The sequence below is a fragment of the Canis lupus genome, chromosome 11 (genome assembly GCF_011100685.1).
Source record: "Canis lupus familiaris isolate Mischka breed German Shepherd chromosome 11, alternate assembly UU_Cfam_GSD_1.0, whole genome shotgun sequence".
NCBI lineage: Eukaryota > Metazoa > Chordata > Mammalia > Carnivora > Canidae > Canis > Canis lupus.
The window spans coordinates 38714683-38727789 of NC_049232.1; the positions used below are offsets into that span (position 1 = coordinate 38714683).

At 40.9% G+C, this 13107-nt stretch overlaps 1 protein-coding gene across 1 annotated transcript in view; it reads left to right on the forward strand.

The window, feature by feature from the left end:
• ADAMTSL1 (ADAMTS like 1) overlaps positions 1-13107 on the forward strand; it is a 380207-nt gene that overhangs the window by 282318 nt on the left and 84782 nt on the right. The window contains 1 exon segment of the mRNA XM_038552482.1: positions 10809-10937. Within this exon segment, the coding sequence (XP_038408410.1) occupies positions 10809-10937 (129 nt within the window).

The following is a 13107-nucleotide window of genomic DNA, read 5'->3' on the forward strand; positions in this document are numbered from 1 at the left end:
TTTTCTGTATTCTCTGATCAGATATTGCACCACATTTCCCAGTGTAGTCAGCGTATTACGCAAAGTGTAATAATTTATTTTATTAGATTGCACTAACTAAAACCAGGTAATGATTTGGATGAAAGAGAAACATTTATTTTTTACTATTACAAAAAAGGAAGCTTATTGTAATAAAGGAGCAAGTAAGATTCTAAGGAAAGTATTTGCCTCATTACAAAATTTAGAAGCAGATTTAGAACTATAAATCCATGTCCTTATTATAAACAGAGGGGTTTTAAGTAGATACACACCAGGTCTCTTGAAGACCTAAAAGTTCTATGAATTTCTTACATACAAATCAAAAACAGCAGGCCCTCTGCCACCACTACTACCAGCTATAATAAACTCCCCTTACCTGAAATTCAAACATTTACAAATTTACTTCCTTTATCTTTGGAAGACTAGATGACCAAATTGCAAAGAAGTACAGCTTTTGCCAGTGATGTCTTGGAAAAATAACAAGTAAGAGGAAAGGTTCCCAGAGGACTGGTGATGAGAAAGGGTACCAGGCAACAGAGTGGACTGAAAGGTCTGATGCCAACTCTCAGGTCAGGATGTCGAAGTGAAGTGAAGTGAAGGAGACCCTACACGAGAGACAGCAGGATAGAAAGGAGTTAAAAACCCCTGAGCTATAAAATGTGAAAGGCATTTGGAAGGAGAACCAGACTAAGAAAAAAAAATCATGCATTTCAATATAACTATTATCTGTAACAAAGTAACTTTTGTTAAAATTGCCAGGTAGCCAGATCCTGAAAAGTTTCTGGCTAGCATGGGATGGTGACTGGTAATACTCAGTAATCGTCATTACTCATTTCAGATGTATAAGATGTTGTTGGTCTTTATAAAGGCTTTCATGGAATCACACTGATCATGATCCCTTAAACATTATTTAACTCATGAGTCTCAAATTCTTCAACTGGGAATTCTCACTTCAGGGGGGTTTTGCAGATTAACGCCAGTGGCCATTGTGGGAAACCTATGATAACTGCATAGGTGAGCATCTCTTAAGGAACTGGTTTGATATCCCCACTTATTACAAGGCATTATTCGTTGATTAAATCTGGATTGAATGCAGTTTGTTTAGTTTTAGATGTTGAAAGTGTGTGAAATGTGTAACACCTCATTGCTGTTTATTCTAATATTTTCATTAGTGGATGTCACTGCCTTATTCACCTTCTCTTGAGTTGAAATTTGGGGCCACTGTGGATATCACAGCTGGCTTCCTGAATAGTGACGTGGAGGTCCCCAGCAAGTCAGCCTGGCATACTTGGTCTCACAGCCTCTCTGCAAATAGCTACTTTCTTGAGATCTCCAATGAGACCAGCACTGGGGTGATGTTTAAGCTCTCTGTGTCTATCAGATGCTGATGGTAGTTTCGGGAGTATCCTTACTTCTTCTAATTATCCTGAAACCTTCACAGTTCTTCGATATAGAAGCAGTTGAGCTCCTTCTCAATAACAGATTTGATCCTTCTCCTTTTTCCTGTCCTTCTTTCTTTTCTTTAAATTTTTCCTTTCTGTTTTCTTAGTTCGTCAACGCCCGTCATAACATTTTTTCTTTGTTTTAGCAAAGCTGATACCACTGATCACTAACATTTATTCCAGCCTCACACTGCGCTGTGGAATCGCTCTAACAGTTTCACGTGCATGGATGTACTTATTCCTCTCTACAGCCACAGAAGTAGAAAACCAAGGCAAGAAGAGATTAAATAACTTGCCCAGTCCTCATGCATGTAACCCAGAATCTGTACCTGAGTGGTTCCCTAGCAGGACTCTGACATCACTAGTTGACACTTCAGAATCTCAATCCTTGCTATTTGGTAGTCTCCAAACCTGCCACCTGCTATGCCTGTTTTTGTTACAGCCCTGTACCCCAGCCATCCTTGACATGTCTCACTCTGCCTGGGGACACATGCAAGTGCACACTTCCTAGTATAGATTAACAGCTCCACAGTTAAAATCACAAGTCTTTGAAGTACGATTCATTTTCATTTTTTTTAAGGTTTTATTTATTTATTCATGAGAGACACAGAGAGAGAGCACGAGGCAGAGATATAGGCAGAGGAAGAAGCAGGCTTCATGCAGGGAGCCCGATGCGGGACTCGATCCCGGGACTCCAGGATCATGCCCTGAGCCAAAGGCAGATGCTTAACTGCTGAGCCACCCAGGCGTCCCACGATTCATTTTCAGTGGCCAGTAATGGCAATCAAGTGATATGTGTGACTCAATGTCAGAAGAATCAAAAGAAAATCCATTTGATTCATTTAATGAGTCAATAAATATTCACTAAGCCGGGGTTAATTAACATTTGCTAACTACTATAACAAATCAAACCACAAATAATGATGGCTAAAATATGATAGGTTATTTCTTATTCACATAAAGTCTAAGTAAATTAGTGCTCAAAAGGGATTTTGTAGGTTGAGTCAAGAAGTGGCATTCTTCTCACATCCCAGCAGCTAGAACTCGGTACCTTGCTTATGCCTTCCCAGCAAAGAGGCTGGGAAATGACCTAGCTGTGTGACCAGGAAGAAGAAAAGAGTTTGGTTAGTAGCAAATCAGTATCAGCCATGGATTGTAAAATGGAAGGCATCATGCTGTTAAAAACAAAATTCCTCTTAGCAGAGGCCTGGACTTGGGCCCTGAGAAAAAGTTACTTACAATGCTCTCTGTTCTTGGCTGCACTCAAAAAACAAACCTTCCATCTCCTCTGGCTCCTCTCTCAATCACCTTTATACTGGGCCAAAGATATTTTTCAGGCACATATGTTCAGATTTTTTTCCCATTGGGTTTTGATTTTACCCAGAGTCACACATGCAGGAAAGAGGCATGAGCCAGAGCCCAGATTATACACAGGAATGTATTTCTGAGCATTTGCTCCTGGGCTGCTCATTTGTCCATGCCTGTCTCATCCTTCAGGGTAAGGACAGTGCCTGGATGCCCAAACACCTTTGCTGTAAGGGCATCATGATGCAACACATTGTTGGATACTGACACACAAGGTTTAGCTACGCCTCACGTTCACCCTTTGGACAAGGGCTGCCCTCGCTGACCAATAGTGAGGCTCTATTTCCCCTGTTCCACGTTACTTCTAACAGGAACCATAATCCAATAGCTAAGGGGTATGAGGTCTGAACTGAACAAAAACGATTCTCTTAATGCTTCTATTTCTGGGTACAACTCTCTCAGCCTGGCTCGATTCCTTATATTAGTCCCAATAAATGGAAACACTTTCCTCTGTTTCCATTTCTTTGTTTTTCTTAGGCATATAAAATGAGGCATAACCTCCTTCTGTATAGCTCTTACTCATCTGTAACACAAATTCATAGATTAAATGAAATAATCACCTATAAACCCTATCAGTTCACATCAGGTAGCAGCACACATGCAATCTGCAGGCTGAGCTGACTTGCAGAAGAGAATAGCCACCAGGAGTGCATGCCCACAGGCCTGACAGCCCAGGTATGGCTCACACTGCAGAGGCCCTGCTATCACAGCCTACTCTTGAGGCCCAGCCCACTCTTGTGGTACTTACAGCATGCCATTACCTTTTGTGTTTTTTTAGCACTGCCTCAGCACAAGCATATAATTTATCACTTCACTCTCTCTCTACATCTCTATTTTTTTCTTCTTAGGTAACCTCCATAATTAAAGTCAGACTCATTAATGTGACTCTAATCAGACACAAACCTAGGCATGGCATCATATAGCAGCATTCACTTATTAAGTCATCATCCAAGTGTTCTATAATAGGCTCATATTTTTGTTGTTATTGTTGTTGTTGTTAGTTGACCATTAAAATCAGAGCTCCAACTTGAAATCTCAAATAGAGAACTAGTAGTGTTCTCTCAGAAGAAATCTTCCAACTCACCAGGAATCAGAGAAATCAGTTACAGAAAAACTAAAAGGGTGTAATTTGTTGATAATCAAACCTGGCTGTGTATCAGAATTACCTAAGAACTTGTTTAAAATAGAGATTGTAGCTTCCATCCCAGAACAGACGACTCTATCAGGAGTCTGAACTTTGTCCTGGAGAAGCCTCTGCTTCTGCATACTGGCATGGGATGGTTACATACACAGGATGAAACCATCTTCTTGGCAACCATGAAGGAGCAAATCAAAAGGCACTTGAAACTCTCACATGGCTGACTTGTTCTTGGGACAGGGAGAACCTTCATGTCCCAAGTCAAAGTTGTGACCCTGTGTACTGGTTTTAAACCACCTGAGATTCAAATGTAGTAGATCCAGAATGGGACTCAAGAATAGATACAAGTTTTCTCTAATCTATAGAAGAGGTTGAGTGGTTAAAAAGCATTCTTTTCACTGTATATTTCCATTGATTATAAATACTTGGGTAACTTTGTGATTTGTCTTAACAATGGATCATGAAGGTAATGAGAAACATACAAGTAGCCTATGCTAACGACAGCCCTTCCAGTGATAGGACAAAAGGCCATTACTTTTGAGCAAAAGCTCAATATAATTAATTAAGAGCTGGATTTAATTCAATGACATTTGAATTTTATAGCTATACACTTGCAGCTATAAAAACCACCTTTATTATTATTAAAATTCCTATAGGAAAAATAACCTAGTAATTGTGAGTCTGAAACTCTCTGGTCCCTAACCTACTTTTCTGCATTGGCACAGTTGTTTTTATTACACAGTGAGGCAATGTGTAGTAGAGCAGGACAGATTATGTTTTTAATAAGTACCCTGGGAGTTCTGAGGCAGCCAGTCCACAGGCAATGATTTGAGATCCCCTATAACAAGCACTGGACTTCAGGTAAAAAATCTAGGGTCAAGTTTAGCCCTACTCAGTGTAGTTCTGTGGCTTTGGACAATCCATGAAGCCTCTCTGAACCCAAGTTTCTTGATTGCATAAAAGAAATATTTTACCTGCCTTGTTATGAGAGCAAAACCAAATTCAGATAATACACGTAGCACACCATATGCACACATATTTTCACTTACTAGATATTTATTGAGGGCCTACCATCTGCCAGGACTAGGTAGTAGGAATGAAAAAGAGGACAAGAGAGATGTGATCTTTTATGGAGGCTACGTGATGAGGGATGGGGGGACAGAAAATACACAAATGAATTATAAATTCTGATAATTCTTTGCTTATAAAGAAAATTAAGTTGGTGGTGAGATACGTAATGATTGGCCAGGGATAAGGGGATATGTGCTTTAGATGGAGTGGTTAGGAAAGGCCTCACTAGGAGGTATTACTTGTACTGAGCAACCACAGGAAGACAGTGATGTAGAAGTCTATAGCTGGAGGATGGCAGGGGAAGGGAAGAGCCATGGTAAATGAGCTGATGTTTTAGAGGAAGGGAAAAGAGACCAGTGTGACTGGAGCAGTGATAGACAGGGACTGTGTCCTCAGTGAGGTAGAAGAGGTTGACAGATGATCATATAGGGGACACAGATGGTCAAGAGCTTAAAATTTTGTTCTAATTGTACTGATAACACACTAGATAATTGAACCCAAGCAGTTAGATGGATGATCTTATTTGTGTTTGAGAAGGATCACTCCAGCTGACACAAGTAGTGAAAGACAAGTGGAAGTGAGACCAATTAGGCTCTGCAGCAGTGCAGCCAGAGAAGGTAGCAGCTTCAGATCCTAGTGACAGAGGGGATCACAGGATTAGATTTAGGGTATATTTACCAGTTAGAGCTGGAGAGCTTCCTGCCAGTAGGGAGGTAAGGTATAAACCCAAGATTTATCAGTGTCATTGCAGCGGTGTCCCTCTATTATCACCCTGCATTACTCTCAGAAACCGTAGTACAAAGTCATTCATCTTCACATCAAGTTATACATAGTCTCAAATATACGGAATATAGGTGAAATAAGGGGAAGATCCCTAAACAGTCAAAACAGATATGGAGAACCTGTGCACATCGTCAAACCTCACTCAAGTTTCTGCCTTTGACCATAGTTTTAATGAGCCTAATAACGTAGAGCACAGTTAAAAGGGGAGAGGAGAAGAAAGAGGGACAGCTTGTAACAGGAGGCTGTGTGACAGTGCAAGCAGGAGTAATGGATAAATAGATGAGGGATAAAACAAAAAGTAGAAAGTAGAAAAAACAGGTTAAAGGGTTGAATTGAATTATGGTCTTCTTCACAGTTAATGAAGGCAGAGAAGAATGAAAACCATCACAGAGTGTCTTATATAAAATGGTTAAAACAAAATCCATTTGCCTTACAAAGAATTAAGTACAAGGTATATAAAAATGATTTCATGTGGACCCTTATTTCCCCAGGGTGCTCAATAAATGATTCTTTTCATTGTATTTTCTGGTCATGTATACAAAGTGCTGGATTTTTCTCCCCAGCTGATAAAGGTCTATTAAAATGTAATGTATACAGAACTTCTACTCCTGGGAGGATGGCATAGACCCACTTTTCCCCATCCTTCTTGCTAAATACAACTAAAATCCACAGAGATTACACATGAAACAACCTGAAGAAGACTAAAAAGTGGAGAAGAGAGCTAGAGGCTTTGGGAACTGAGTAACAACACAACTGTTCCTTCCTCAGGTTTTCTTTTAGCCTTTCAGTTCCCAAACTTGTAGCTGAAGAAGCCAGCCATCAGGAAAGGTAATAAGAACACGTACAAAAGAATGTTTCAACTAGAGACTGCTCTTGCTAACCAAGGACCAGGAAAGGAGTGGCCTAACAAGACAGAAAACTTTTGGGAAGCTCTACTTCAAAACGATATACTGTAGTCCATCGCCACCCACACCAGCAAAAGCTGCATGGGGAACCTAGACGCCACCTCATCAGACTGAAATGATGTTCTGCAGTACCCCCACAGACCTGGTGTCAGAGAAGACAGATTTCATCCTCACCCTGCTGCACCCTCCTTACCCTTTTCTCTGGGGTGGTGTTACAGAAGGCCCCTCGGAGGGTCAGGACTTTCACCTACCACCCAGTAGCCATAAGGTGCCTCCCATGGTGGGATCACTAGAGACTGTGTGGGGAGCCAGAAGTCCCACCCCTGCTTGGCAGTAATGAGGAGCCCCTCCACTTGAGTAACAGAGGAGGCCAGGTGGAGAATCTACGTCCACTGGGCGGTAATAAGTTGGCCCATCCCTGCTCCCCCACCTTAGCTGTTGCAGAGTAAGCCAGCTAAAACAGTAGGCTTAAATAAGATCCAGATTTGCATAACATACTCTGAAAATGTCCAGATTTCAATTGAAAATCACTCAGCATACCCCAAACCCACTTTCACCACTCTTACTCCACATTCTTATTCAGTTTCAGCACTCTTACTTGGTGCTGGAAGTTCTATCCAGTGAAATAATGCAAGAAAAGGAAATGACAGGCATACAGATCAGAATGGAAGAAATAAAACTATTTGCAGATGAAATGATCACCTACTTAGAAAATACCAAAAAATCCACCCACAAAAAGTCCTAAAACTAGCATCTAAGTTCAACAAGGCCACAGTTTATACAAAAATCAACTGCATATCTATATGCTATCACTGAACACTGATATTGAAAATACAATATAATTTGCCATCCCTCAATAAAATCAAAATAGATATAAACCTAACAAAATGCGTACAGAACTTATATGTTAAAAATCACAAAACTCTGCTGAAAGACATTAAGGGAGAGCTAAATCAATAGACATACAGTATTCATGAATTGGAATATTCAACACAGTTAAAAAGTACTAATTCTCCCCAAATTGATATAGTAGTTTAATTCCTATCAAAATCCCAGCAAGATTTTATATGGTTGTAAATAAGATTATTGGAAACCTACGTTGCGCAAAGAAACTAGAATAGCAAAGAAGAATAAAGTGGAAAGAATTAACCTACCCAATTGTAAGATTAATTATATAGTTAAAATAATTTAGACTGGGACACCTGGGTGGCTCAGCGGTTGAGCATCTGCCTTTGGCTCAGGGTGTGATCCTGTAGTCCAGGGATCAAGTCCCACATCAGGCTCCCTGCATGGAGCCTGCTTCTGTCTCTGCCTGTGTCTCTGCCTCTCTCTCTCTCTCTCTCTCTCTCTCTCTCTCATAAACAAAATCTTTTTAAAAAATAAAATAATTAAGACTATATGGTATTGGTAGATGGATAAATGCACAAAACAGTAGAACAGAAGAGAGAACTAGAAACAGATCCATAAAAATATGCCCAACCTATTTTGACAAAGGTACAAAACAATATGATGGAAGAAAGATAGCTTGGTGGAGTAACTACACTCATAGGCCAAAAAATGGAGTTTGACTGAAGCCTCACACCTGTACAAAAATTAACTCAAAATGCATCAAAGGCTTCAATGTAAAATGTAAAACTATAAAACTTTTACCAAAAAGGAATAGGAAAATCTTCATGATCTAGGTCTAGATAAATAGTTTTTAGACTTATTATCAAAAGCAAGATCCATGAAAGGAAAACTTAATAAATGAGACTTTATCAGAGTTAAGAATACCATTGTTCTGTGAAAGATCCTGTTTAAGATGATGAAAAGCTACAGAAGTGGGAGAAAATTTTTGCAAACCATATATCTGACAAAGGACTAATATCTAGAATATAAAGAATTCTCAAAACCCAACAAAAAATAATAATCCAATTAGAAAATCCTCAAAGGACATGAAGAGACATTTCAACCAAGAGGATATAAAGATGGCAAATAAGCACATGAAAAACTATCCAACATCAGTAGCCATTAGGGAAATGAGAACTCAAACCACAGTGAGGTATCGCTATACACCTATCAGCATGGCTAAAATTAAAACTAATGACAACACCAAATGCTGGCAAGGATGAAGAGAAACTGGATTGTACATATATTACTGATAAGAATGTGAAGTGATACAACCACTCTGGAAAACAGTTCAGTTTCTTAAAAAATTAAACATGCAACTACAATATGACCTAGCAGTGGCACTCCTGGGCAATTATCCCAGAAGAATGAAGACTTATGTTCACACAAAGACTTGTACAAAAAATGTTTGTAGCAGTTTTATTTGAATAGATACAATCTGGAAACAACCCAGATATCCTTCAATCAATGAATGGCTAAAGAAACTATGATCAATCTGTACCATGGAATACTATTCAGCAATAAAAAGAAACAAACTATTGATAGACACAACCATGGTAGCATGAGTGACCCCAAAGAATCTCCAGAGAGCTATTGATTGGAAAAAATATTTTAAAAATATTACAGTATTATATGATTCCATTTTTATAATGTTCTTAAAATGACAAAAGTATAGAAATCAAGAAGAGATTAATGGTTGTCAAAGGATTAAGGCAGCGTTGGGGACAGCATTTGGGCTCCTGTAGTGGTGGAAATATTCTGTAGTTTAACTTTATCAGTGTCAGTGTCCTAATAATGATACCATAGTTTTTAAGATGTTACCATTAGGGGGATCTAGGTAGAGAGCACACGGGATTGCTCTGTGTTATTTCTTAAAACACATGTGAAGCTATAATTATCTCAAAGTAAAAAAATTAATTAAAAAAATAAGCCGGGGGTAGCCTGGGTGGCTCAGCGGTTTAGCACCGCCTTCAGCCCAGGGCATGATCCTGGAGACCCAGGATCGAGTTCCGCATCAGGCTCCCTGCATGGAGCCTGCTTCTCTTTTTTTTTTTTTTTTTTTAAGATTTTATTTATTTGAGAGAGAGAGAAAGAGCACAAGCAGGGGGAGAAGCAGGCTCCATGCAGAGAGCCCGATGTGGGACTCGATCCAGGGTCTCCAGGATCACACCCTGGGCTGCAGGTGGCACTAAACCGCTGCGCCACCGGGGCTGCCCTGGAGCCTGCTTCTCCCTCTGCCTGTGTCTCTGCCTGCCTCTCTCTCTCTCTCTCTCTCTCTCTCGAATAAATAAATAAAATCTTTAAAAATAATAATAATAAGCTGGGGTGCTTGGCTGGCTCAGTGGAGCATGTGCTTCTTGACCTCAGAGTTGTGAGTTTGAATTCCATGGTGGGTATAGAGACTATTTAAAAATAAAATCTTTTAGGGCAGCCCAGGTGGCTCAGCAGTTTGGTGCCTGCCTTCAGCCTGTGGCATGATCCTAGAGACCTGGGATAGAGTCCCACGTCCGGCTCCTTGCCTCAAGCCTGTTTCTCCCTCTGCCGGTGTCTCTGCCTCTGTGTGTGTGTGTGTGTGTGTGTGTGTGTGTGTGTGTGTGTCTTTCATGAATGGATGAATAAAACTTCTTATTTTTATTTTTTTAAAGATTTATTTACTTATTTTTATTTATGATAGGCATAGAGAGAGAGAGAGAGAGGCAGAGACACAGGAGGAGGGAGAAGCAGGCTCCATGCAGGGAGCCCAACGCGGGATTCGATCCCGAGACTCCGGGATCGCGCCCTGGGCCAAAGGCAGGCGCCAAACCGCTGAGCCACCGAGGGATCCCCAATAAAATCTTTTTTAAAAAAATAAAAATAAATAAATAAAATCTTTTAAAAAATAAGCCCTTAAAAATAGGAGATATAATGTCATTTGTAAATGTAATGATAAAATGCACAAATCATCCCAGCTTGTTATATACTATGCTCATCCTCAGATTCTTCAATATGTGTTCTTTTCCTGACAATTCTATGGTGGATGAGTGGGTAGGTGGATGATTTCTATATCATGCAGTTAACAATTTTTTCAAAGGAAAACATGGTTAGTGGGAAAAGCCTGGGTATACCAGTTGTTCATTGTGGGTCATCCCATGGTTCAAGGGAACACCTCATGCCCACAGCCACCATCTAGTAAAATCTCACATTCCTTCTCACCTTCAGGAAAACCACTAGTGAAGACATCACGAGCGACTGTGATCAACACCGAGGAGCCTGCAATCACAGTTGATGTGGGAAGCACCATCAAAACAGTGCAAGGAGTGAATGTGACAATTAACTGCCAAGTTGCAGGTGAGAAATATATTCATGTGTTAATTCATCTGTTCAAATATTAATGGAGCCTTGTATCAAGCTGGGGGATACAAAGATAAATATAGATTCTATTCTCCGGGACTCAGGGGTAGTAGGAAAGCTAACCCAAGAATTTCAGTCACCCTGAAAATGGACAGTGCTACAGAAGTTTAGAGGAAAGATAAATTCTGGCTGGGACAGAGGTGGTTTCTTATTTCAGCCTTGCATACTACAGGTGCAAAGGTGGAAGCAAAGCGTGTTCCAAATAGACAAAAGAATGTGAAAAATTCATGGAAGTAGGAAAACCTCAAGACTGTAAGCGAATAGTATGTGCTTTGGTCTGGCAGGAGCCCAGAGTATAGAAATGGTGTGGAGGGGCTTAAACTTTAGTAAGGTGTGTTGCAACTGTGGCATGAAAGACCTTAAACGCTTGGCCAAGGAGTTCAGAAAAAGGCAGAAAGAGAGTGACACTGAGGAGCCATCCTTCCAGAAGAGCGAGCCAATAGCAATATGTAAAATGGATTGAAAATAGGAAATACTGGGACAGAGAGACCAGTTAAGAAGTTATAGTAGTTGGGACACCTTCCTGGTTCAGTGGGTAGAACATTTTATGTTCTTGAGCTTAAGGTTATGAGCTCAAGCCCCGTGTTGGGTGTAGAGATTACTTAAAAATAAAATCTTAAAAAAAAAAAAAAAAAACCTGTCATAGTAGTTTAGAGAAGAGATAATGAAGGACCAAACTCAGGTCAATGGTAATGGAAAGGTAAAGGGTAGAGTAACATCAGAGAGATGACAGAGATAGGACCAACAGGAATCTGGAGCTTCTTCTCATCAGAAGTGGGTAGGAGTCATTAACAAAAGCAGCCAGTGCTATTAGGAGTTGTGATATAGGAATGCTTCCCAGTTGGCCTTGCAAACTCAGAGGCCTACAGGGAACAGAAAGGGAAGTGGGGAAGGAGTAGACAAAAGGGGGTGGTAGTATGCTCTTTAAAAGGGTATTTACCGGGGATCCCTGGGTGGCTCAGTGGTTTAGGGCCTGCCTTTGGCCCAGGGCATGATCCTGGAGTCCCGGGATCGAGTCCCACATCAGGCTCCCTGCATGGAGCCTGCTTCTCCCTCTGCCTGTGTCTCTGCCTCTCTCTCTCTCTCTCTCTGTGTGTGTCTCTCATGAATAAATAAATAAAATCTTAAAAATAAATAAATAAAAATAAGAAGGTATTTACCTTCAATTAAAAAGCAAAAAGTCATCAACACAGAGCCAAACAAAGCCCAGGGGCTAAATCTCCCTTCCTATGGACCACTAATGGGTGCCATCTACCCTAAGGGTCTTCATTTTCACAGTGCAAAGAAATGAATGGCTATTGTGCCAGGGCCCATCTACAATCCCTTGATTGCTGTCCTTATCAGCTATACCCTCCTGTGGCACACCCACAGCTGGTTTCCCTGATTATACCCAGTGGACAGACAGTGGCACCCCTGCTTTGGGACTTTCTTTTATCTTAAATCTCTGCTTGTGATTTATAGGTCACATAACTCAGTTTAGAATAAATAGGAGGAAGATCTTAATCTAAAGCACGCTGTTTCCAAAGAATTGCCAGTCTGGTTTTCTCTGAAATATCCTGGTAGCTCCAGGAAATCAGAACCATAAATCTCTCTCTGTCATCATACATTAGCTTCTTTCTGTAAAGCTTCCCTTGGCCTGCGTATCCACCCTCATCAGTGAAACCTGCCACACCAGATCCCTTCAGGCCCTGCCCTCGCAGATAATGAGTCAGACAAACCCTCAGACAGGGCTTCCCTCGAAGGAACTGCCCTTTGTGCAGGGACTGCTGGTACAGGTAAGGCGTCTTGTGCAGAACCATCCTTCCCCACCCAATCACTGTGAACACACGCCTCAGAGACCAGACACTGCCTGGAGGTATAACAGACCATGCCAGATCTCTTCCTTAGTGCTGAGATTGGTAGGAGGAAAAGAATGGGGAGCAAGAGGCAGAGCAAGGAAGTGGGCACTTAAATTAGGAGATTGAGAGACCCAGAATCCAGGTGAGAAAGTGTCTACCATGGGAAACCAAGGACACTAAAACTCGCTTTGGCCAAGTTCTTTCATGCCATTTGGTGCCCTGTCTTCTTGACTTCATCCAGAGACTTGCTCTTGGTGATTGCTTCGTGA